Source organism: Babylonia areolata, chromosome 23, assembly GCF_041734735.1.
Source record: "Babylonia areolata isolate BAREFJ2019XMU chromosome 23, ASM4173473v1, whole genome shotgun sequence".
Taxonomy (NCBI): Eukaryota; Metazoa; Mollusca; class Gastropoda; order Neogastropoda; family Buccinidae; genus Babylonia; species Babylonia areolata.
In genome coordinates, this window is record NC_134898.1 from 16,980,426 (window position 1) to 17,007,954 (window position 27,529).

Here is a 27,529-nt window from a genome sequence, read left to right on the forward strand (position 1 = left end):
GCTCTCCCCAGGGAGAGCGCGTCGCTACACTACAGCGCCACTCATTTATTTTGTTGTTTTTTTTCCTGTTTCAGTTTTCAGTTTCAGTAGCTCAAGGAGGCGTCACTGCGTTCGGACAAATCCATATACGCTACACCACATCTGCCAAGCAGATGCCTGACCAGCAGCGTAACCCAACGCGCTTAGTCAGGCCTTGAGAAAAAAAAAAGTGAATAAATAATAGATAAGCTTACATAAATAAATAAATAAATAAATAAATAAATAAATAATAATTATGATATTTTTAAAAAAAAGTGTGCAGTTGTATTTGTTTTTTCCTATCGAAATGGATTTTTCTACAGAATTTTGCCAAGAACAACCCTTTTGTTGCCGGAGGGTGTGTGTGTGTGTGTGTGTGTGTGTGTGTGTGTGTGTGTGTGTGTGTGTGTGTGTGTGTGTGTGTGTGATTTGTTTTGACTATCGTCGTTTGTGTTCACTATATAACGTTATCATTAATTTTTTGATAATTCCGTATAACATTAGAATAAAAACATTTTACTAACTAGTCTGATTTCCTCTGCATGTATAACGTTATCATTAAATTTTTGATAATTCCGTATAACATTAGAATAAAAACATTTTACTACCTGGTCTGATTTCCTCTGCATGAGAAGGTTGCCCTTCTAGCACAGGGCACAATACACACACACACACACACACACACACACACACACACACACACACACACACATACATACACACACACACACACACACACACACACACATACACACACACACACACACACACATACACACACACACACACACACATATATATATATATATATATATATATATATATATACATATATATATATATATATATATGTGTGTGTGTGTGTGTGTGTGTGTGTGTGTGTGTGTGTGTGTAATTTTACTTCATTTTACTTTATTTCGTTTATTTCATTTCATTCTCTTCTATGTCATCAAAGTCTAATAATGAGAAGGGAAGAGAAGACAGACTCGTGTAAAACCTTCTCTGGCAGCTGCTTGGGACACGGCCGCCACTTCTGCCCTGGGGGTTGAAGTTGAGATGGGGGGGCTTACTGCAATGAGATACCGGGGGTGGGGTGGGGGGGGGGTGCGATCCATGCCCAACTCCCACATGTATTGACAACGGTGTCCGGTGGACGGTTTTACCACCAACAGACAAACCTGGTCCGCGCTCACCTCTACCCTGGTGCTGTGTTTCGTGTACTGGGTCATGTTCATTCACCTCAGTCCTAGTGCTGTGTTTGTGTACTGGGTCATGTTCATTCACCTCAGTCCTAGTGCTGTGTTTGTGTACTGGGTCATGTTCATTCACATCACTCCTAGTGCTGTGTTTACTGGGTCATGTTCATTCCCCTCAGTCCTAGTGCTGTGTGTGCTGGGTCATGTTCATTCACCTAAGCCCTAGTGCTGTGTTTGTGTACTGGGTCATGTTCATCACTGGCCACTCCCTGCACGCTCTTTTCTTTCTGTTTCAGCTGTGAGGCAGACAAACCACCCGGACAGCACCCCGGGTAGACACCCCTTGCCTTCCTCTGTCGTAGTGATCACCTGGTGACCGTGTCCATTGTTGTGAGGTCATCACCGCAGACACTGACCTGTACAGGTCTGGACGTCACACCTGGACTGTGTGTGGTTTGTGGTGACGTCACACCTGGCTTATGTGTGGTTCGTGGTGACGTCACGCCGCGGTAACCATCCTGCGTCAGGACGTCAGCACCTGGCCTGTGTGTTTCGTGGTGACAGGACTGCTGATCACAAGAATGGGAGCTTCTTTCTTGGTTCGGATCCATCGTGCACCTCGTGGTTTTCGCTGAAACAGTATTAGTTATTACTACCTAAGACAGGGGTTTGAAAATTCTGCATGTTCCGAAATATTCTGTTGATTTCAAGTTGATGGACTTTCCAGGACGTTATCATCTGAACCGTTGTAGTCAATGAGCTGACAGATTTTCCAGATGCTATCATCTGAACCGTTGTATTAAATCCCAACAAAGAATATTCGGAACGTGATAAACATTAAGATTACAGTTTTTGATGAAAACCAGGCTTCCTAAAATAAAATGAAAATGATGATAAAAAAAACAACAACAACAACAACACGAATAACACAGAAGGGTAGACTGGACACAAAATAAGCATCATATTAATCGCAGAACGATCGTTTCCAGTATCAGGATTTGATTTTAAAACTATTTCATGGTATCAGCTGACCATCAGCTTTTGAAAACGATAAGTCATTACACGGAACAAAAAGAATAACAAGACACGTGGAAACAACCTCCCACCATCCCCACCCCACCCCCGGATGTTGACAGAAGGAAACCCAAGCTGAATACGATGACTGGAACCTGACTGCTCCAGAGTGGTCATGTCTGGTGTCCATGTGTCCGTTGACCGTCTGTGACCGTCTGTGAACCTGACTGCTCCAGAGTGGTCATGTCTGGTGTCCGTGTGTCCTTTTGACCGTCTGTGAACCTGACTGCTCCAGAGTGGTCATGTCTGGTGTCCGTGTGTCCCTTGACCGTCTGTGAACCTGACTGCTCCAGAGTGGTCATGTCTGGTGTCCGTGTGTCCTTTTGACCGTCTGTGAACCTGACTGCTCCAGAGTGGTCATGTCTGGTGTCCGTGTGTCCGTTGACCGTCTGTGACCGTCTGTGAACCTGACTGCTCCAGAGTGGTCATGTCTGGTGTCCGTGTGTCCCTTGACCGTCTGTGATCCTGACTGCTCCAGAGTGGTCATGTCTGGTGTCCGTGTGTCCGTTGACCGTCTGTGACCGTCTGTGAACCTGACTGCTCCAGAGTGGTCATGTCTGGTGTCCGTGTGTCCCTTGACCGTCTGTGATCCTGACTGCTCCAGAGTGGTCATGTCTGGTGTCCGTGTGTCCCTTGACCGTCTGTGAACCTGACTGCTCCAGAGTGGTCATGTCTGGTGTCCGTGTGTCCGTTGACCGTCTGTGAACCTGACTGCTCCAGAGTGGTCATGTCTGGTGTCCGTGTGTCCTTTGACCGTCTGTGATCCTGACTGCTCCAGAGTGGTCATGTCTGGTGTCCGTGTGTCCTTTTGACCGTCTGTGATCCCCACCAGTACCAAGACCATCGTACCAATCACAGCCCTTCCCCTCCTCCCTTCCTCCTTCATGGTCCCCACTCGTGCACAAAGAACCCTTCACTCGCCGCCCTCACACCACTGACTGAATCAACGGCGGGAATAGAAACATCAACGGCAGAGAGAGAGAGAGAGATAGTGGTGGTGGGGGGTGGGGGTGGGGGCTTTTAAAGGAACCTGTGTGTCGTGCCCTTGTGTCCACCCGCCCAGCGCGGTGTGGCGGTGTGAACAGTCTGTACTGACCCCACACAGTGGTGATGTGTTAGTGATGTGAACAGTCTGTACTGACCCCACACAGTGGTGATGTGTTAGTGATGTGAACAGTCTGTACTGACCCCACACAGTGGTGATGTGTTAGTGATGTGAACAGTCTGTACTGACCCCACATTGTGGTGATGTGAACAGTTTGTACTGACCCCACACAGTGGTGATGTGTTAGTGATGTGAACAGTCTGTACTGACCCCACACAGTGGTGATGTGAACAGTCTGTACTGACCCCACACAGTGGTGATGTGTTAGTGATGTGAACAGTCTGTACTGACCCCACACTGTGGTGATGTGAACAGTCTGTACTGACCCCACACAGTGGTGATGTGAACAGTCTGTACTGACCCCACACGGTGGTGATGTGAACAATATATACTGAACCCACACAGTGGTGATGTGAACAGTCTGTACTGACCCCACACAGTGGTGATGTGTTAGTGATGTGAACAGTCTTACTGACCCCACACAGTGGTGATGTGAACAGTCTGTACTGACCCCACACAGTGGTGATGTGAACAATCTGTACTGACCCCACACAGTGGTGATGTGAACAATCTGTACTGACCCCACACAGTGGTGATGTGTTAGTGATGTGAACACTCTGTACTGACCCCCCCCCCCCAACACACACACACACACACACACAGTGGTGACGTGAACAATCTGTACTCACCCACACAATGGTGATGTGAACAATCTGTACTGACCCCCACACAGTGGTGATGTGAACAGTCTGTACTGACCCCACACAGTGGTGATGTGTTAGTGATGTGAACAGTCTGTACTGACCCCACACAGTGGTGATGTGAACAGTCTGTACTGACCCCACACAGTGGTGATGTGAACAATCTGTACTGACCCCACACAGTGGTGATGTGAACAATCTGTACTGACCCCACACAGTGGCGATGTGAGCAATCTGTACTGACCCCACACAGTGGCGATGTGAACAATCTGTACGGATCAAGGTCCACATGACTGAGTTTGTCAGATGAAGGGAAAATAATGATGTTATGTTCTCTACATTTTTGATTACTGGAATACACCGTTCGGACGTGAAACAACACCAGTGTGGTGTCAAAGTTTAGTGAAACGAACCATTTACAAGGTGAACTGAAATCATGTGAGGAAGATGTGAAATTATCACTTCGGTGTTGGGTTCACTGTGTGAATCTGAAGATCATTTCCCGAAGACAGTGTGGACAGTCAGTGACAGCACTGTCAGTGCCCTTCAAGGTGTGGCAGTGCCCTTCAAGGTGTGGCAGTGCCCTTCGAGGTGTAGCAGTGCCCTTCAAGGTGTGGCATTGCCCTTCAAGGTGTGGGCAAGGGCACCGCTGTGGTCTGGATGACTGTCTGGTGTCCACGTCATCTTTCTGTCTGACAGTCACGACAGTCAGCTCTCCACTGTCATTCATGTTGCTTTCTTGCTGCCCACTGTTGTTCTTCATGATTTGAGCGAGTGTGCTTTGCGAGGTTTGACATTCAGCATCAGTGCAGGATCTACTCCTGGCAGCCAGCATCGTGTCCAAAGCATCAGCCGGCATCGTGTCCAAAGCTTCAGCCAGCATCATGCCCAAGCCCCCAGCCGACGTTATGTCCAAGCCCCCAGTCAGCTTGATAACTAAGTCTCCAGACATGGGGAAGGTGGAGCGAATAGTGAAGATGGACTACAGCGTAACGTACCGTGAGAACGACAAGCTGGACGTTCATCTGGACGAGCAGCTGGTCAGCCTCAAGCGCTCCGCCTTCAGGAAGAAGACGGAGAAGGAGGAGGAGCTGGAGACGGCCCGTGCTGACGCCGACAAGATCCGGAAGCTGAAGGAGGCCGTCAACAACCGGCAGGAGGAGGAGCCCGCCCTGACCATCCTGTGTCAGACCCTGGCACCCTGGGGCGGCAAGAGTCCGGACGTGCCCTACAGGAGGAGGATTAGCACGGCCACGGGGGGCTTCGCCAGGAGGGCCAGCAGCGCGCGTCACGCCAGGGAGCGGGGGGAGGGAGAGGAGGAGGACGACGAGGAGGAGAAGGGACCGCTGCCCGACGTGAAGACCATGTCGCTGACGGAGCGGCGCCTGGCCAAGGAGCGGGACCAGTTCAGCGCCAAGAACCTTTTCAACGTCCGCAGGAGGGCATCCTCCGCCTACACGGCCCCTGAACCCCCCGCCAGACGGCGTGGCGGCGACGTCTCCCCGGACAGCTCCAGAACAGCCACGCCCACGTCCGCCCTCCCCACCACCCCCTCGCCCTCCACCCGCCAGGGTCGGCCCAGGACGTCCCCCGCGGCCTACAGTGGCGGGCGGTCCGCCCTCAGGACCCACAGCTACATGAGGCCCACCACCGCATCCGTGTCCCGCCTGGCGAGTCGTCCCCCCGGGGAGGGGGGCGGCGAGTTCCCCAGACATCCCCGACGACCTCGGTCCCGGCGAGAGCTGCAGAAGCTGGTGGAGCTGAAGGTGGATCCCTTTGAGGACGAGGTGGCGCATCGGCCGGACAGCTGGACGTCAGCGGGAGACCGCCACCAGGACCTGCTGCACAGCCTGCAAAAGACCCAGGCCCGCCTCCAGCAGAGGGTCTCCGCCTTCCTGGCTGCCATGGACTCCTTCAACAGGAGGGACACCAAGTCCGCGCTGGACAGCATCCTTGAAGGGAACTGAAGGAATGTCTCCTTCACCACACAAGGTCGTTCAACAGGAGGGACACAAAGTCCTTCAACAGGACACAAAGTCAATCAACAGAAGAGACACAAATTCCTTCAACAGGGGGGACACAAAGTCATTCAACAGGACACAAAGTCACAAACTCTTTAAACAGGAGGGACACAAAGTCCTTCAACATGACACAAAGTCCTTCAACAGGAGGAACACAAAGTCCTTCAACGGGAGGGACATAAAGTCCTTCAACATGAGACAGAAAGTCCTTCAAAAGGACACAAAGTCCTTCAACAGAAGAGACACAAACTCTTTAAACAGGAGGGACACAAAGTCATTCAACATGAGACACAAGGTCCTTCAACAGGAGGGACACAAAGTCATTCAACGTGAGGACACAAAGTCGTTCAAAAGGACACAAAGTTCTTCAACAGAAGAGACACAAACTCTTTAAACAGGAGGGACACAAAGTCCTTAAACATGAGACACAAAGTCCTTCAACAGGACACACACAAAGTCATTCAACATGAGGACACAAAGTCGCTCAAAAGGACACAAAGTTCTTCAACAGAAGAGACACAAACTCTTTAAACAGGAGGGACACAAAGTCATTCAACATGAGACACAAGGTCCTTCAACAGGAGGGACACAAAGTCATTCAACGTGAGGACACAAAGTCCTTCAACAGAAGAGACACAAACTCTTTAAACAGGAGGGACACAAAGTCCTTCAACAGGACACAAAGTCATTCAACAGGACACAAAGTCATTCAACAAGAGGGGGTGAGGGGGGCACAAAGTCCTTCAACATGAGACACAAAGTGAATTGAACTGTAGAAATGTCACCCGGTTCTCACAGCAGCGTTTATTTGTTCAGTTGTCACATTTTTCATGTTTGACTGTCTGGCTCTCTAAACAGTTATTTTCCCAGTTTGTTTATTTCATGTTATCTTCTTCTTTTTTTTTTCTTTTTTTCTTTTTTTAACTTTTTTTGTTTGTTTGTTTATGTCATTCATTTGTGTGCTTGTTATGTATGTATGTATGTATGTTTGTATGTATGGTTCTTTTTTCGGTTTCTGTTTTTTTGTTTGTGAGTGTGTGTGTGTGTGTTGTTGTTTGTTTGTTTGTTTTTTTAATTCCTTCTTCTATCATCCATCGAGTCCACAATTCCTGTATTCATTCGTCAGTATTTTTCTTTTGAGGTCGTTTTACAGTTACCTGCAAATGGACGTGAAACTAGAAAAGCGTAATGGAAAAAAATCATGAAATAACAGCGTGCATAATGTTGTTGGTTTTCTTCTTCTTTCCTTCTTTCATTATATTTCTATGTATCTGTTTAGTTACCCATATTGTGTTTGTGTTTTGCTGAAGTCTGCTTTGTGGATGTATGTAGTGACTGGTGTATTGCTTTGGTGACCAGTGATTGTCTGCTTTGTGGATGTATGTAGTGACTGGTGTATTGCTTTGGTGACCAGTGATTGCTTTGTGGATGTATGTAGTGACTGGTGTATTGCTTTGGTGACCAGTGATTGCTTTGTGGATGTATGTAGTGACTGGTGTATTGCTTTGATGACCAGTGATTGCTTTGTGGATGTATGTAGTGACTGGTGTATTGCTTTGGTGACCAGTGATTGCTTTGTGGATGTATGTAGTGACTGGTGTATTGCTTTGGTGACCAGTGATTGTCTGCTTTGTGGATGTATGTAGTGACTGGTGTATTGCTTGCTGATCAATGATTGTCTGTTTTGTGGATGTATGTAGTGAATGGTGTATTGCTTCGGTGACCAATGATTGTCTGCTTTGTGGATGTATGTAGTGACTGGTGTATTACTTTGGTGACCAGCAGTTGTCTGCTTTGTGGATGTATGTAGTGACTGGTGTATTGCTTTGGTGACGAGTGATTGTCTGCTTTGTGGATGTATGTAGTGACTGGTGTATTGCTTTGGTGACCAGTGATTGTCTGCTTTGTGGATGTATGTAGTGACTGGTGTATTGCTTTGGTGACCAGTGATTGTCTGCTTTGTGGATGTATGTAGTGACTGGTGTATTGCTTTGGTGACCAGTGATTGCTTTATGAATGTATGTAGTGAATGGTGTATTGCTTTGGTGGCCAGTGATTGTCTGCTTTGTGGATGTATGTAGTGACTGGTGTATTGCTTTGGTGACCAGTGATTGTCTGCTTTGTGGATGTATGTAGTGACTGGTGTATTGCTTTGGTGACCAGTGATTGCTTTGTGGATGTATGTAGTGACTGGTGTATTGCTTTGGTGACCAGCAGTTGTCTGCTTTGTGGATGTATGTAGTGACTGGTGTATTACTTTGGTGACCAGTGATTGTCTGCTTTGTGGATGTATGTAGTGAATGGTGTATTGCTTTGGTGACCAGTGATTGTCTTCTTTGTGGATGTATGTAGTGAATGGTGTATTCCTTTGGTGACCAGCAGTTGTCTGCTTTGTGGATGTATGTAGTGACTGGTGTATTGCTTTGGTGACGAGTGATTGTCTGTTTTGTGGATGTATGTAGTGACTGGTGTATTGCTTTGGTGACCAGTGATTGTCTGCTTTGTGGATGTATGTAGTGACTGGTGTATTGCTTGGTGACGAGTGATTGTCTGCTTTGTGGATGTATGTAGTGACTGGTGTATTGCTTTGGTGACCAGTGATTGTCTGCTTTGTGGATGTATGTAGTGACTGGTGTATTGCTTTGGTGACCAGCAGTTGTCTGCTTTGTGGATGTATGTTGTGACTGGTATATTGCTTTGGTGACCAGTGATTGTCTGCTTTGTGGATGTATGTAGTGACTGGTGTATTGCTTTGGTGACCAGTGATTGCTTTGTGGATGTATGTAGTGAATGGTGTATTGCTTTGGTGACCAGTGATTGTCTGCTTTGTGGATGTATGTTGTGACTGGTGTATTGCTTTGGTGACCAGTGATTGTCTGTTTTGTGGATGTATGTAGTGACTGGTGTATTGCTTTGGGGAGCAGTGATTGTCTGCTTTGTGGATGTATGTAGTGAATGGTGTATTGCTTTGGTGACCAGTGATTGTCTGTTTTGTGGATGTATGTAGTAATTGGTGTATTGCTTTGGTGACCAGCGGTTGTCTGCTTTGTGGATGTATGTAGTGATTGGTGTATTGCTTTGGTGACCAGCGGTTGTCTGCTTTGTGGATGTATGTAGTGATTGGTGCATTGCTTTGATGACTTGGTGACCAGTGATCGGAAATACATGCCGTCAGGTCTGTGGTTTGTCTCCAGTGTGTCTGGCTAGGGGAGGCTATCAAGGCGCGCGTCTGTGTGTGTGTGTGTGTGTGTGTGTGTGTGTGTGTGTGTGTGTGTGTGTGTAACTATAGTCATATATATTATATAAATATATATATATGGGTGTGTGTGTGTGTGTGTGTGTGTGTGTGTGTGTGTGTGTGTGTGTGTGTGTGTGTGTGTGTGTGTAACTCTGCGTGTAGCTGTATATGTATGTGGACCCCTTTGTTACGTTTGTCAGGTTTATGGTCACTCAGAAGTGGTTCCATTGCTTAAAGAAGGCTTAACGGCGATGTGAAGTCAGAAAGCGATGACCTTTGTCCCGGATTCGTCATCTGCGCCTTTCAGTGACGTTTTTTTTTTTCCCGGGCACATTTTGTTGCCAGTCTCCACAGCAAACATTCAATTTGGGAATGATAATAGTAATTGATGTAATTGATGAAGATGATTTTCATGATCATCATCATAATAAAGATCCCCAGGAGGATGTTCTGTGTGTGTGTGTGTGTGTGTGTGTGTGCCCGCTGCGCCACTCATCATACGTCAGTCACACACGACCAACACTCAGGGTCATCTGCCGCAGTCCCAGTGCCAGCAAAGAACTTAGGTTACCGGAAGTGGTGATCAGCTTAGCTCTCTTCAAATCATTATCATGCCAGCAGTGAACTGATGTCACCGGAAGTGGTGATCAGCTTGGCTCTCTTCAAATTATTGTCATGCCAGCAAATCTACTTTGCCTTCACACACCTGAAACAAATGCACAAAACACTAACTACCACCAATCAGTCATCAAACAAAGCACAAGCTTTGGGACAGACTGACGATAATCACCAAACGACACATAAAAAGTCTGTTAAAATGCTTTTCACATGACACGTACACACAGCAACAAGAGCAGAGGAAACATGATTTGTTCCATGATAACAGACAAAGTGAAGCGCCGTGGCAGAATCGGTATGAGACCCCGTTTCGGCATACTGTTGTGTCCTTGGGGAAAGGCACTTTACACCGATTTTCCTCACTCCACCCAGGTGTGCATGGATACCTGACCGACTGGTGAAGTTAAAAAGGATCGAGAGGACTGGCCCGTCTTCCTTGACTTATTTCAGGGAAGATTAACAGTCGCTGTCAGAAAGGACTTGGCTCAGCCTTCTTATGCTGAGTTCTGGACACAGTGAATTTGAATTGACTGTCCCGGTGGCCTCAAGTTTAAAAACTATGGAACCTTTAACCTTTGAAATTAAGGTTTCGAACCGGCTAACCTTTGAAAATAAGGTTTCGAACCGGCGACAGTTTTCCTGCAATTTCAAGAGGTGAAGATACCTCATAATGAACCACATGCAGTGTGTGTAACACAGTTTGACTGCAATTAAACTTCAATTAAGTTTCTGTTCAGTAGTTTGTAGCTGGATGATTTGATAGTGTGTATGGTGCGAATGCATCCAGACTTTCCGCCGGGTTTATTGAGGAGTGATGAAGGGCCTGTAACAGTACTTATCAACACGGCATGATGCCCTTTGAGCTCAGTCTCTTTTTCACGTAAGTTGGGGAGTACAATGGCTGCCGCGCGCGCCACATACTCGCTTCAACCTATCACGCGGTCAGATACAGGAATGTTTGGTCCATCCATTCTATCAAAATAATAAGTTTGTGTTATAACCCCAACACACATTGTATAACTGATAACTGGCATAAAACAACGACGATAATTCATCTACTCCCAGTGGATAACCACATGGCCACACCCAAGAAACATGGAAAGACAAGACGGGGTGGTTTGGATATATTTGTTTATATCAACAAAACACACCCACCACACCCCTTCCACACATGCACACGCGCTCACACATACAGAGAGAGATAGAACGTTGTAATAACAGTGTCTCCCCCACTCAGTGCACTGACGGATTGACGAGGACTGAGGAACTGACAGACCACTGAAAACAAACGTTCCAAGGGAAGTCAAACAAGAAGTAACCGCTTTACACGAGCATCTTGCCCACCACAGATTCACAGTACTGACCTGGACAGGACAACTGTGCCGCCATGCACAGAAAACCGTTTTGTTCTGGAAGAGGAAGACAAGAGACTGTCCAAATCAAGACGAGAAAGTGAGTATACAGCCTCAACCGAGACATAGGCCTGGAACCCCTTCCAAGCTGCGACAGCCTGTTACAACACGTACCTGGAACCTCAAGCTGTGACAGCCTGTTACACCACATACCTAGAACCCCCTCCAAGCTGTGACAGCCTGTTACACCACATACCTGGAACCTCCTCCAAGTTGTGACAGCCTGTTACAACACGTACCTGGAACCTCAAGCTGTGACAGCCTGTTACACCACATACCTGGAACCCCCTCCAAGCTGTGACAGCCAGTTACACAACACACCTGGAACCCTCTCCAAGCTGTGACAGTCTGTTACACCACATACCTGGAACCTCAAGCTGTGACAGCCTATTACACCACATATCTGGAACCCCCTCCAAGCTGTGACAGCCTGTTACACCACATACCTGGAACCCCCTCCATGGTGTGACAGCCTGTTACACCACATATCTGGAACCCCCTCCAAGCTGTGACAGCCTGTTACACCACATACCTGGAACCCCCTCCATGCTGTGACAGCATGTTACACCACATATCTGGAACCCCCTCCAAGCTGTGACAGCCTATTGCACCACATACCTGGAAACCCCTCCAAGCTGTGACAGCCTGTTACAACACGTACCTGGAGCCTCAAGCTGTGACAGCCTGTTACACCACATACCTGGAACCCCCTCCAAGCTGTGACAGCCTATTGCACCACATACCTGGAAACCCCTCCAAGCTGTGACAGCCTGTTACAACACGTACCTGGAACCGAACCCCTCCAAGCTGTGACAGTCTGTTACACCACATACCTGGAACCCCCTCCAAGCTGTGATAGCCTGTTACAACACATACCTGGAACCCCCTCCAAGCTGTGACAGCCTGTTACACAACATACCTGGAACCCCCTCCAAGCTGTAACCCAAGCTGTGACAGCCTGTTACACCACATACCTGGAACCCCCTCCAAGCTGTGACTGTCCAAGAGACTGTCCAAATCAAGACGAGAAAGTGAGTATACAGCCTCAACCGAGACATAGGCCTGGAACCCCTTCCAAGCTGCGACAGCCTGTTACAACACGTACCTGGAACCTCAAGCTGTGACAGCCTGTTACACCACATATCTGGAACCCCCTCCATGCTGTGACAGCATGTTACACCACATATCTGGAACCCCCTCCAAGCTGTGACAGCCTGTTACACCACATATCTGGAACCCCCTCCAAGCTGTGACAGCCTGTTACAACGCCACAACTGGGTGCCTATGGCCAGCCTACCAACCCAAATCTTTCCTGAATCAGCTTTGCTGATGAAGGTGTTTAGAGACCACCCAAATATACAAATCAAATGACTCTGAGTAAAGATAATTTTCTGTTGCATGCATCGTCTATAGAATTAGAGGGTTTGGGTTGTTGTTGTTTTTTCCAACGAAAACTGATATTTTTATACGAAACATATTTGCTTTACTACATGCATCATAGAGAATCAGAGAATTTTGCAAAACGAAAACACACACACACACACACACACACACACACACACACACACACACACGCACGCACGCACGCACGCACGCGCACGCGCACACACACACACACACACACACACACACACACACACACACACACAAACACACACACACAAACACACACACACACCTTTTACGAAACTTATTCGCTTTACTCTTACGTTTAGAGATAAAATTAATGTATACTATTCTTCCAGTGAAGATGATTGAAGAACTAGGATGATGTAATGTGTGAGAATGTGTGTGAGTGCCGTGCGCGCGTATTCTGTGTGTGTGTGTGTGTGTGTGTGTGTGTGTGTGTGTGTGTGTGTGTGTGTGTGCCTGTGTGTCTGTGTGTGTGTGTGTGTGTGTGTGTGTGTGTGTGTGTGTGTGTGTGTGTGTGTGTGCGTGCGTGTGTGTGTGTGCGGACGTGCGTTACACAATTGTCTTCATTTAATCGTTCTCTTTGTAATTATATGTTTGTGTTTTGTGCATTCTGCACAGTTTTAACGGCGATTATTGAAACATTTGATGACTTTTAATCTAACTGATGAGATGAAATAAAAATCCAACTTTTGATCTGTCGAGAAATGGATACTGAGGGACACCAAATGTCATGAAAACTTGGAAGAGAACAAACCAACTGAGGCTCCCTGTTGATCTAGTTATTGACCTCTTTGATAAAACAGTTCTCCCTGTACTAACATACGGTCGTAAACCGTTCGGGGTTTTGATACATCTGATATTGTGACAAAACTGCAACTGAAATTTTACAAATTAATTCTGAAACTTACACAGTCTACACCATCTTGGTGAAACTGGTAAATTTCCTGTGCCTGTCTGTGTGAAAACCAGAATGATAGTGTTCTGGAATAAGCCTGTTACTTGCCAAAGAACTTTTAATTCAACTGTCTTCGATTATTTACAAATGTCTATTCAATCTGTACAGCGACAACATACATCTGAACCAATATTTGAAAAGTATTCACACTATCCTGAATGAAATTGGATCAAGCAGTTTTTTTGGTTGACTGTCTTCGATTATTTACAAATGTCTTTTCAATCTGTACAGCGACAACATACATCTGAACTAATATTTGAAAAGTATTCACACTATCCTGAATGAAATTGGATCAAGCAGTTTTTTTGGTTGACTGTCTTCGATTATTTACAAATGTCTTTTCAATCTGTACAGCGACAACATACATCTGAACCAATATTTGAAAAGTATTCACACTATCCTGAATGAAATTGGATCAAGCAGTTTTTTGGTTGACTGTCTTCGATTATTTACAAATGTCTTTTCAATCTGTACAGCGACAACATACATCTGAACCAATATTTGAAAAGTATTCACACTATCCTGAATGAAATTGGATCAAGCAGTTTTTGGTTGACTGTCTTCGATTATTTACAAATGTTTTTTCAATCTGTACAGCGACAACATACATCTGAACCAATATTTGAAAAGTATTCACACTATCCTGAATGAAATTGGATCAAGCAGTTTTGGTTGAACCAACACAATTCCACAGCACATCCCACTTGGTTTAATTAAAGAGAAAGTTAAGCGCAGTTTGAAAGATCAGTTTTTGCAAGATCGGTATCAACATGTAGATGATATATGATACAATGTTTATTAATTACAGGATGTTTAAACCCAATTTTGGTCAAGATGCTTATCTTACATCATTACCAACTAATTGTGTTATTGAGCTAGCAAAGTTTAGAACAACCAACAACGGACTTCCTGTTCATAAAAAAAGCGTTTCAACAATTTATCAAGTAGTGAAAGAATCTGTGACAAATGTACCACAAAACTAATGATATTGGTGATGAGATGCACTGCTTGTTTTTGTGCCCTCCCCCCCCCCCCCCCCCCCCCCCCCCCTTTTTTTTTTTCTTTTCTTTTCTCTTTTTTCTTTCTTTTTACAACATCAGGAGAAAATGCCCGGCCAAACACCATTAAATTCCCACTTATTATTTTCTGAAAGAAACAAAAGAATATTGTTGGAACTTATATCATTTGTCTCTAATATTCGCATCTCTTTCCAATGAAACTTGGTACATTTATAGAGAATCTTTCTTCTTCTTCTTCTTCTTCTTCTTACTTTCTTTCTTTTTTTTCTCTGTTTCTATTTTTTCTATCGTAATGGAAAATAATTGTTAATGTGTATTTGCCCGTGATTGCTTGTGTGGGACTTTTACTGTTTTATTTGTTGTTGTTGTTTTTTGTTTGGTTTGTTTTGTTGTTTTTCTTTTTTGTACTTTTTGGATTACTCTTTCTGTTTATATGGTGTGTGTTAAAGGCGTCGATGTAAATGTTTCTATGCCCCCAGATGGTACATGAAATAAATTTCTTGCCTTGCCTTGCCTCAGTTGCCTTGCCTTGCCTTGGAAAACTCGTTTTGCAACCCATTTCAGTTCTACCTTCTTAAAGGTATAGGTTACTTTTCCGCGATGTACAGCCCATTAAATTTCAGTTCTAACTCAGTTCTTGAAAGGTATAGTGGTACTCCTTATCCATGTACAACCCATTAGATATTTCAGATCTACTTTATTGACAGGTATAGTGGTGCTCCTTTTCCATGTACAACTGACCCATTTCAGTTCCACCTTCTTAACAGGTATAGGTATACAGGTGCTCCTTTTAGATGTGCGTAGTGGGACTCTAAACAACAACAAAATTAACAAGCAATAAACTTGAACTTTGTGTTTGCTGTAATAGGGTATATCTGGTGTGTGTGTGTGTGTGTTTGTGTGTGTCGGCCGGTTCAGTATTTATCAAGTTTATTTTTGTATCATTATTGTTATCATTATCAACTTGAAATTATTATGATTCCATTTATTTTCTGTTTATATTTGTATTGATTTTATATATTATTCATTGATTTATATAATATTCATATTATATATCATTTATTTATGTGGTGGTGTTTTACTGACTTCTTCAGTTGTTTTATTTATTTTATTTCATTTTTCCTCAAGGCCTGATTAAGCACGTTGGGTTACGTTGCTGGTCAGGCATCTGCTCAGCAGATGTGGTGTAGCGTATATGGATTTGTCCGAACGCTTTGACGCCTCCCTCAGAAACTGAACTGACCCGAACTAGTGTTGTGTAACTTGGCGCTTTCTGATGTGCTTCTTTTGTGATCCCAGGTTTGGGCGAACTCCGATTGTCAAATATTAAGAGTAGCGTCCCTTGGCAGAGTTCCGCCTTGTGCTGCACTTGTTCTATTTTGAAGGTTACGGCGTTGGCTTACAGTGACAGGTTGTTCTGCTGTTTGGGAAGAAAAGGCGTGGACTACCATGGCAGGCGCTTTGGTCAAGAAAGGGCTGACCCATCTGAAAAGCAAGGAATTCAGAGATTACCTATGCAGGTGATTGTTGGTCATATATACCTGTCCACTGTTTTCGTCTGCTGTGTGTTATTTTGTTTCTCAATATAAACTGCAGATTATACTCTGAGGACAGTAAAACTGGAATTCCATACAGGCCTACCGATACGCCACCGCTATGACATAATATAATCAAACAGAAGCTTGCTTTCTGAATCTATCTATTCGAAACGGTACCGGCATGTCACAGGCCGTCAGTTCCGCCGCCAAAGTCACGAAACGTGGTTCCTGTTCATGGAGCGAATCGTGCCCTGTCGGCTGTTTCGTCCACAGATCCAAGATTGGGATCCATGAACTTTCACTTTCACTTTACTGATGCCCGTAGTTTGCGGATTGGAGTATATGGCTTATTTTAGAAATACAGAAGATGTTTGCTAACAGCCAGTCTTTGGGTAGTGTTTCTGAACACTGAATTTATATTCTTGTGACGCTCGCTGCCGGCTAGACTGCACACATTAGCAGGACAGTGTAGAGGATATCATCAGGTCCACATAAATTTGCTGGGTTAGTCTCCCAGAGATTGGTTGATTGTACCTGCTTAATCAGCATGGCTGTCAAAAATGTTTGGGATGAAAGGAAGGTGATAATGGGGTGCAGACTGACACGTGTCTTGTAAACACAAAACAGACTGCAATGGACACAGTGGATTGTCAACTCTCATCCAAAACATATAATAAGCATCACACACAAAAAAAGCATTTATAGTAACAGGGAATGGACGAATATACAGGGCAGTTTGGAATTCTGCAGAGGAGAAATAAGTTGGTGTCTATGTGTGTGTGAAAGAGGTGAAAAGGAGAGAGAGGGTGCAGTAAATAAAAATTGAAATGCTATCTGGCAGCAACAGCTGGGGAAGCACCACACAACCATTATAAGTAACAAAGAGTGACTCCTATGCTCTTTATCATAAATAACCAATTTAGAAAATGGAGAGCATTTTCAAACTGAAGTATTAACCATTAATGGTGATTATACCATAAATCCTGTGTCCAGAGGCTAAAAATAAAACTAGCCAAGTGCTTAGTATATATTCAAGAATAAATTGAAATTGAGTTACATAATTCCATTGTTTCATGATTAATATGCATTAACTCAGTAGTATTTGTTTGTATGCTGAAATGTATGTTTTTAAGAGATCATGTATGCTGTATTTCTGTATTTTCCATGTCTGGACAACTGTCTCTCTGGGCCACTTACTGGTGACCTCATGCTCTGATGCTGCTGCTGTCATGATGCTGTTGGTGACCATGTCTCGTTGATGTCTGCAATGTCCCACTTTCAGCACTGTGAGTATCACTTTTTTGTCCTCTTTTTTCTTATAGTTTGTTTTCTGCTTACTTCTTTCAAGAAAAAAACCCCAGACAAACAACAAGAAGGTAACACTGATTATTTACACAGCAGAGAGTAATACTTTCTCTCTCCAGCTGAAAGTCGTGTTTACAGTGATGACTACTGCTGACCCAGTAGGTGTCACAGGTCTTGTTTTCGAGCTTATATTGTACATGTGTACATGTGTGTGCACCACACACACACACTCACACACACACACACACACACACACACACACACACACACACACACACACGTACGCACACACATGCATACATGTACCCATGTGTATACACATACACGAGCAGGCACACACACGCACACGCACAACACACACAGTACACACACAGGTACATATCTGAGTCTTTTCGCTACTTATTTGTTCACTGAAGTGAGGGAATTGTGTAGCTTGTTGTAAAATGTCTGTATACAATCCATGCTTTTTTTGCTTTTTTTTTTATGTGGTGTCACTCTGCGTCATTTTATACTATAAAATCTATATCAAGAATGTGTGTGTGTGTGTGTGTGTGTGTGTGCAGTTTTTGTCTGTGTTTAAATGCACCTTATTTATGGGTCATGAGTATATCCTATTGATAAAAATTATTTTTTTCAAAGGACAAATGATACGAAGATGAAAGTCGATAAGAAGGAGTAAGAACACAATGACTCAGTTCACCTTGAACTGCACTTGAAAAGCTCAGGTATCCAAATGCTGCTCTCTTTTACTTTTATCTTGACCCCATTTTTATCCTGGTTGCGCATGTGTGCTTTTTGGATATATCCAGATAACATGATGATGTGTATTCATGTTTGCAAGCATGCTTGCTGCTGATAATAAGGGGAACATGAGGATGTCATTTCAAAGAGATATTAGAATATTGCGTAACAAATACATAATGTTTGATGAAATTGCAAAGTCTCAGTCTCGGGAGGAGGCGTGGGGGGGGGGGGGGGGGGGGGTCAGATGATCTCTGTCTCTCTCTCATTTTCCTCCCACTCCCCATATCTCTTAGAGCTGTACTCTGAGCTGTCTTTCTCAGAGAACTCTCTCTCACTGTTTGTCTTTCTTGCGTTGTCTGTCACTCTTTTTCCTTCTCTTTTTCAACACAGACAATTCAGCAGAATAATAGAAAGTTGTTTTCTGATTTCCTTTTCAGCATTTTTGGGGCCCTGGTAAGTGTGATGCAGAGATCTTCAAGAACACAATACATGTACAAGAGAGCACACACACATATCCACAAGCACACAACACATATGTTCTCATACTTATAGGCATGCACTCATGTTATATACACAGATAGACATACAAACAGAAAACCGGTTTCATACTCATTAACATACATTGATACAATACAACACATGCTCTTTCCCTGTCAGTTTGAGCATACACACATACGCATGTGTGTACGCACATACACACACAAACATACGCACGCACGCACTGACACACACACACACATTCACACACACATGTTCGCAAACGCTTATAATCATGGTGTTCAAACTGTGACAGTGGGTAAAGCGTTAATCATGTATGTAACTTCATCACCCTCTGAGTGAGTGTAAAGGGTTAGCAAGGGTACACAATTAAAAAGAATAAAGTATTTGTGCAGAAATGATTAACAATGAACGTGTATGTCTGTGATTGTGTTACAGTGTTTTAGTTTTACAGTGTTTTCATGTTACTTGGTTTGCAAACTGTTAACTGTTTTTGCTCTGACCATGTGTGACAGTTTAACTGACAGTATGCAAAGTGTTAACTGATTCGCTGTAACCATGTGTGACGGGTTAACGGACAGTGTGCAAAATGTCGTTTCCTTGTTACCATGTGTGATGTGTTAACAGTGTGCAGAGTGTTTACTCTTTCACTGTGACCATGTGTGATGGGTTAACAATGTGCAATGTGTCAGCTGTTTCACTGTGACCATATGTGACTGTTTAACAGTGTGCAAAGTGTTAATTGTTTCACTGTGATCATGTGTGATGGGTTAGCAGTGTGCAAAGTGTTAACTGTTTCGCTGTGGCCATGTGTGATGAATTAACAGACAGTGTGCAAAGTGTTAACTGTTTCCCTGTGACAATGTGTGACGGATTAACAGTGTGCAAAGTGTTAACTGTTTCGCAGTGGCCATGTGTGATGAGTTAACAGTGTGCAAAGTGTTAACTGTTTCCCTGTTACCATGTGTGACTGGTTAACAGTGTGCAAACTGTTAACTGTTTCCCTGTGACCATGGGTGACGGGTTAATAGACAGTGTGCAAAGTCTTAACTGTTTCCCTGGGACCGTGTGTGACGGGTTAATAGACAGTGTGCAAAGTTTTAACTGTTTCCCTGTGACCATGTGTGACAGGTTAACAGTGTGCAAAGTGTTAACTGTTTCCCTGTGACCATGGATGATATTTAACAGTGTGCAAAGTGTTAATTGTTTCACTGTGACCATCTATGACGGGTTAGCAGTGTGTTTTTGTGACAGTATGAATGGGTTAAAAATAAAGTGTGCCAGTGTTTTTAAAGGGTTAACCATGTGTTTCTGTGACTGTAAAGGGTTAACAGAGTGTTTGTGTCAGTGCTTAAAGGGTTTAACAGTGGGTTTCTGTAAATGTTTAAATGGTTAACATGGTGTTTATGTGACAGTGTGTAAAAGTTTAACAGTGTAAAAGTTAACTGTGTTTCTGCAACTGTTTGAAGGGTCAGTTTTGTGAAAGGGTAGACAGTGTATTCAAGGGGCTGTGTATCATTCTTGAAGAGTTACAATACATACACGAGAGAGCACACACATTCCATGAGCACACAACACATATTTATGTTCTGATGCTTATAGGCACACATTCATTTACATACACAGATAGACATGGAAAACCGCTCTTTCACACTTATTCACATACATTGATACAGTACAGCACATGCTCTTTCCCTCTCAGTTTGCGAATACACACATATGCATGTGCTCTCTCTCACACACACACACACACACACACACACACACACACACACACACACTGTATAAAGGGTTACCAGTGTGTGTTTGTCTAAGTGTTTTAAAGGTTAACATTGTTTCTCTAAATGTTTAAAGGGTTAACAGTGTGTTTCTCTAAGTGTTTAAAGGGTTACCAGTGTGTTTCTCTAATTGTTTAAAGGGTCAACAGTGTGTTTCTGTAAGTGTTGAAAGGGTTAACAGTGTGTTCACAGTGTGGCAGAGTGAAAAGGCTGATACTGTGATAGTGTGGTTATGTGTAAAGAATTACCAGTGTGTGTTAACAGAATGAAGGGGTTAACAGTGTCTGTCAACAAAGTGAACAATTTACAGTGTATTTCTGTGGCCATGTGTAAAAGATTAACAGTGTGTGTTAACAGAGTGACAGGGTTGACAGGGTGTTTCTGTGGCCATGTGTAAAGGATTAACAGTGTGTTAACAGAGTGACAGAGTTGACAGTGTGTTTCTGTGGCCATGTGTAAAGGATCAACAGTGTGTTAACAGAGTGACAGGGTTGACAGTGTGTTTCAATGGCCATGTGTAAAGGGTCAGCAGTGTGTGTTAACAGAGGGAAAGAGTTGACAGTGTGTTTCTGTGGCCATGTGTAAAGGATTAAGAGTGTGTTAACAGAGTGATAGGGTTGACAGTGTGTTTCTGTGGCCATGTGTAAAGGGTCAACAGTGTGTTGACAGAGTGACAGGGTTGACAGTGTGTTTCTGTGGCCATGTGTAAAGGATTAACAGTGTGTTAACAGAGTGACAGGGTTGACAGTGTGTTTATGTGGCCATGTGTAAAGGATTAACAGTGTGTTAACAGAGTGACAGGGTTGACAGTGTGTTTTTGTGGCCATGTGTAAGGGATTAACAATGTGTTAACAGAGTGGCAGGGTTGACAGTGTGTTTCTGTGGCCATGTGTAAAAATTAACAGTGTGTTAACAGAGTGACAGGGTTGACAGTGGTGCATGTTTACAGTGGCCAACTGGGGTCTGCCACTGGCTGCTCTGGGTGATCTGAAGAGAGATCCAGAAATCATCAGTGGCAACATGACAGCAGGTCTGCCTTTATCAGTTTATGTCACAAGCTTTATCTTGTGTGTGTCTGTTTGTGTGTGTGTTTGGGGGTGCTTGTGTGTGTGTGTGTGCGTGTGCGCGTGCATGTATTGTCATGTATGTTTATCTCCTTGTGTATGAGTGATTTGATGCTGCAGTATATTTTGGTTTCCTCTTCCTCTTTACAGTTCAGTCAGGAACCTCGGAGTTGTCCTTGACAACACACTGTCCATTTAAAAATTTATCAGCCAAACATGTCAATCCTGCTACTGTCAATTGCAACACATCAGTTCCATTCGGAAATACCTGTCCACCGACACAACATCTAGACTTGTCGTTTCTCTCATTCTCTCTCGCCTTGACTACTGTAACTCCCTATTGCCTGCTTCATCCATTCAGTTCCTTCAGCGCATACAAAACTCTGCTGCCCTAGAACAAGAATATGATCATGAAAATAATGATGATAATGTAATGATAATAATAATCCAGAAAAAGTGTGATAGTCATAGTAATAGCAGTGATAACAATGATGATGTTTAATACTAATAACAACAATAACAACAATAATGATAACACTAACGAACGACATAGTAGACAAGTGCTCTTTGATTTCCTTTGGACTTGGAGTTTCAAGTTGGATTTGTGTGTATTGCCAGACAGCTTTTAACCCTGGACCTCTGCAGTTGAGTGTGCTGAATGTAGGTGGTCCTTAGAACATGGGCTGCTTTTCCATTGCGCAGTCTGATATGCTGTGTGTGTGGTAAACACATCTTAAAACAACAACAGTGTGTTGTGTGTGTGTGTGTGTGTGTGTGTGTGTGTGTGTGTGTGTGTGTGCGTGCATGTGTGTGTTTGTGGTACAATGTGTGTGTGTGTTTGTGTGTGCAGCCCTGGTGGTGTGCTTGCTGTGCTTAATTAGGTTTTCCTAGAAAGTTGCTACTTGTGTGTGTGTGTGTGTGTGTGTGCATGTGTGTGTGTGTATGTCACTGTGTGTGTGTGTATGTCACTGTGTGTGTGTGTGTGTGTGTCACTGTGTGTGTGCGTGTGTGTGTGTATGTCACTGTGTGTGTGTGTGAGTGTATGTGTATGTATGTCACTGTGTGTGTGTATTTATGTCATTTTCTTTCTTTCGTTTAATGTCTTTTCACTGGTAAGTGATATTAGACAGGGTCGGAGAATAGGGGTAGTACATCTGTGTGGTGCGCACACGGGGTGCGTGTGTATGGGGGGGGGGGGGGGGGTGATGGGAAGAGGTGTTGGGATGACTGATACAGTAAAAGATACATAAAAAAAAAGTGGCAGAGGTTACAACAGGAAGAACTACAAAAGATTGAACAAACTTCTTCTTCTTCTTCTGCTTTCATGGGCTGCAACTCGCACGTTCACTAGTATGTACACGAGTGGGCTTTTGCAAAAAATGACCGTTTTTACCCTGCCAGAACTAACTGAAAGTAATGTATAACCATTTCAAACATTCCTGTAACAGGATGAAGCATACCGGTAATCATTATAACAGAAACATTAATCAGTCAATCAAAGGTAGATACCAACTGGACTTTGATTCAAATATTCTGTGATTTGTTGGAGTAATTAATGATTAATTAGAATATCTTCTAAGGACAAATATGTGTTCAGTGGAAACTGGTCAGTGAGTTTTTGAAAGAACATGTTGTTTTGCTCTAGGAGACTCGACAAGTATGTGATGGACATTAACTTCTTTTCCGCATAAGCACTGTATGTTTTTGCAGTATTTTATATGTATGTCACTGTGTGTGTGTGTGTGTGTGTGTGAGTATGTGTGTGTGTACAGCCCTGGCAGTGTACTCGCTGTGCTTCGTGAGGTTTGCCTGGAAGATCACTGTGTGTGTGTATGTGTGTATTCATGTCACAGTGTGAGTATGTGTGTGTGTACAGCCCTGGCGGTGTACTCGCTGTGCTTCATGAGGTTTGCCTGGAAGGTGCAGCCCCGGAACCTCCTGCTGCTGGCCTGTCACTTCACCAACGAGGTCACCCAGCTCACACAAGGTGCCCGCTTCATCAATTACCAGTAAGTGCTGCTGCACCTGTAAGATGTTCTGTCCGGTACACCTGTACCTGTAAGCTGTTCTATCTGGTACACCTGTATCTGTAAGCTCTTCTGTCCAGTACAGCTGTACCTGTTAGCTGTTCTGTCCAGTACAACTGTACCTGTCAGCTGTTCTGTCTTTGATATTGATACAGTAGAGACCACTGTCCTCATGGTGTTTTGGTTACCTGTTGCATTGATACATACAGTGGACATCACTGTCCTCTTGATGTTTCAGATACCTTCAGTTTCAGTTTCAGTAGCTCAAGGAGGCGTCACTGCGTTCGGACAAATCCATATACACTACACCACATCTGCCAAGCAGATGCCTGACCAGCAACGTAACCCAACAGATACCTATGATATTGATTTTTACAGTAGACATCACTGTCATCTTGGTGTTTCAGTTATCTGTGGTATTGATACATACAGTATAGATCACTGTCATCTTGGTGTTTCAGTTATCTGTGGTATTGATACATACAGTATAGATCACTGTCATCTTGGTGTTTCAGTTATCTGTGGTATTGATACATACAGTAGACATCACTGTCATCTTGGTGTTTCAGTTACCTGAGGTATTGATACATACAGTGGACATCACTGTCATCTTGGTGTTTCAGTTATCTGTGGTATTGATACGTACAGTATAGATCACTGTCATCTTGGTGTTTCAGTTACCTGTTGTATTGATACATACAGTGGACATCACTGTCATCTTGGTGTTTCAGTTACCTGTGGTATTGATACATACAGTATAGATCACTGTCATCTTGGTGTTTCAGTTACCTGTGGTATTGATACATACAGTATAGATCACTGTCATCTTGGTGTTTCAGTTACCTGTGGTATTGATACATACAGTATAGATCACTGTCATCTTGGTGTTTCAGTTACCTGTGGTATTGATACATACACTGGACATCACTGTCATCTTGGTGTTTCAGTTACCTGTGGTATTGATACATACAGTGGACATCACTGTCATCTTGGTGTTTCAGTTGCCTGTGGTATTGATACATACAGTAGACATCACTGTCATCTTTGTGTTTCAGTTACCTGACCCCGGAGGATGTGAAGCGCAAGCACCACGTGGAGGTGGTGGAGGAGGAGCTTCACAAGCACCCTGAAAAGTACCCAGTTCTCCATCCATCCCCCCAGATCCCCGACTCTGTGAAGGAGCAGATAAAGGAGGTGGAGGCCTTTGACAAGGTGTACAGCCTGCCCAAGGCGCCCAAGCCCCACATCAAGCCTTCCCTGTGAGACCACACGCCCTGCACTGCCCCCACCACCTCCACCTCCACCACCACCACCACCACGCATTATTTGGGGGATTCTCACTTCCACACAGCAAACCCACAGTTTGAGGGACACTTCTGGAATATTTGGGGGGAATGCTGGAGAAGGTTTAAGGATTTAGTTGTGGACAAACTGGTGAAATTCAGCAATGTCCAGGAAAAAGCCTGGAAAGATAGGGCCAATTTCTTTGGGAGGGTAGGTGGAGGGGAGGAGCGGGGCGGGGGGATAATTATGGAAAGTTGGGATACATTTGCAGAACCATTGCAGCATTGGGAATGACAGTAACCCAAAACCTGTGTAGTTTTGGGACTGACAGTCCCCCAGTTTCATCCAGGTAAGCGGCAACCATCACAGACAGAGTATGCTGACCATGACTAAAGCTTTGATGTGAACACGATGGAAACTGATGGTGCTGCGTGCTTTGTGTCAAACAGACTTGGAGACAGACAGTAGATTTCTGGAATAGACTTATCAGCACTTTTGAATGGAGTAGCGAGCACTGGCCTTGTCTGTATTGAAAGCATGTGTTTGGTATTTTGGGGAAATGTATATATCCTGTCTTTGAGGAGTCAGTGGGTTTGTGTTTTTGTTGGGATGGGAGGGAAACGGCACAGGAGATGTTTGTGAAGTTTTCGTCACAGTTTGCATTGAGTGGGTAGAGGTTTGTATCTTTCTTTACTTATTTATTCGGTCATTCTTTTCTTTTTTTTTATGTTCTGTACAGACGTGGACAAACTTGTTAATATTTAGTTGATGAGAAACCACTCACAAGATTCATTTTTTTGCTAAGGAAGGCCTGTAGAACCCTTGTGTGGGTGTGTGTGTGTGACCACTGCCCCTGTGAGACTGCGAGGACCATGTGGGCTGGTTGTCACTGGTCACCAGTGATACAGTGTGATTGCAGCATGAGGTAGAGCTCTGCAGTGTGAGTTAGCATCGTCAGTGAGTGTTTTGCTGCAGTCCATTTGGCTTCTGTCTGTCTGTCTGTCACTGTGTGGAGCTGACCAAGCGGACAGTGCTGACGATTGAGGTGTGGGCGGTGTCAACATTCTGTCTATCGGTACCAACACTGCAGCTGTGGTCTGGACTGTCGCCATAACAATACTGTTGTTAGAGTTGTGAGGACCATGTTAGGATTAGGAACATATAACAGCACTGTTAGAAATGTATGGACCATGTTTAAATAAGGAACATATAACAATACTGTCGGAGTAGTATGGACCATGTTAGGATTCGGAACATATAACAATACTGTCAGAGTTTTATGGACCATGTTAGGATTAGGGGCGTGTGTTTTGGTCGGTAATACTGCCACAGTCAGTGTACACAGTGGTCAGGTCTTGTGGTGCCACTGATGACAGCGGTGTGGGTAGGACAATGATGTGACAGCGATGTGGGTAGGACAGCGGTGTGGGTGGGACAGCAGTGTGGGTGGGACAGCGGTGTGAGTAGGACAGCAGTGTGGGTGTGGGTAGGACAGCAGTGTGGGTGTGGGTAGGACAGCAGTGTGGTTGGGACAGCTGTGTGGGAGTTGGTAGGACAGCGGTATGGGTAGGACAGCAGTGTGGGAGTTGGTAGGACAGCGGTGTGGGTAGGACAGCAGTGTGGGTGGGACAGCAGTGTGGTTAGGACAGCAGTGTGGGTGTGGGTAGGACAGCGGTGTGGGTGTGGGTAGGACAGTGGTGTGGGTGTGGGTAGGACAGCAGTGTGGGAAGGACAGCGGTGTGGGTAGGACAGCAGTGTGGGTGTGGGAAGGACAGCGGTGTGGGTGTGGGAAGGACAGCGGTGTGGGTAGGACAGCAGTGTGGGTGTTGGTAGGACAGTGGTGTGGGTGTGGGTAGGACAGCAGTGTGGGTAGGACAGCAGTGTGGGTGTGGGTAGGACAGTGGTGTGGGTAGGACAGCGGTGTGGGTGGGACAGCAGTGTGGGTGTGGTTAGGACAGTGATGTGGGTGGGACAGCAGTGTGGGTGTGGTTAGGACAGTGATGTGGGTAGGACAGCAGTGTGGGAGTGGGTAGGACAGTGGTGTGGGTGGGACAGCGGTGTGGTTAGGACAGCAGTGTGGGAAGGACAGCGGTGTGGGTGGGACAGCGGTGTGGGTGGGACAGCAGTGTGGGTGGGACAGCTGTGTGGGAGTTGGTAGGACAGCAGTGTGGGTGTGGGTAGGACAGCAGTGTGGGAGTTGGTAGGACAGCGGTGTGGGTAGGACAGCAGTGTGGGAGTGGGTAGGACAGCAGTGTGGGTAGGACAGCAGTGTGGTTTGGACAGCGGTGTGGGTGGGACAGCAGTGTGAGTAGGACAACAGTGTAGATGGGATAGCAGTGTGGTTAGGACCGTGGTGTGGGTGGGACAGCAGTGTAGATGGGATAGCAGTATGGTTAGGACAGCGGTGTTGGTAGGACAGCAGTGTGGGTGTTGGTAGGACAGCAGTGTGGGTGGGACAGCAGTGTGGGTAGGGACAAGTCAAGGAGTACAAACAGAGCTGGTGCTTTCGAGTTGTCATCAT

At 44.7% G+C, this 27,529-nt stretch overlaps 2 protein-coding genes across 2 annotated transcripts; both read left to right on the plus strand.

The window, feature by feature from the left end:
- The first annotated feature begins 4,568 nt into the window (after positions 1–4,568).
- Positions 4,569–7,772, plus strand: LOC143298175 (uncharacterized). Its single transcript, XM_076610923.1, has one exon. It carries the CDS (start codon positions 4,979–4,981, stop codon positions 6,059–6,061), a length of 1,083 nt encoding a protein of 360 aa, XP_076467038.1. The 5' UTR covers positions 4,569–4,978; the 3' UTR covers positions 6,062–7,772.
- An 8,370-nt stretch (positions 7,773–16,142) lies between these two features.
- On the plus strand, positions 16,143–25,203 carry LOC143297907 (mitochondrial pyruvate carrier 1-like). Its single transcript, XM_076610454.1, has 6 exons — positions 16,143–16,290; positions 17,591–17,594; positions 18,795–18,810; positions 21,583–21,663; positions 23,574–23,706; positions 24,780–25,203. Exons 1-6 carry the CDS (start codon positions 16,220–16,222, stop codon positions 24,985–24,987), a joined length of 513 nt encoding a protein of 170 aa, XP_076466569.1. The 5' UTR covers positions 16,143–16,219; the 3' UTR covers positions 24,988–25,203.
- The last annotated feature ends 2,326 nt before the right edge of the window (positions 25,204–27,529 follow it).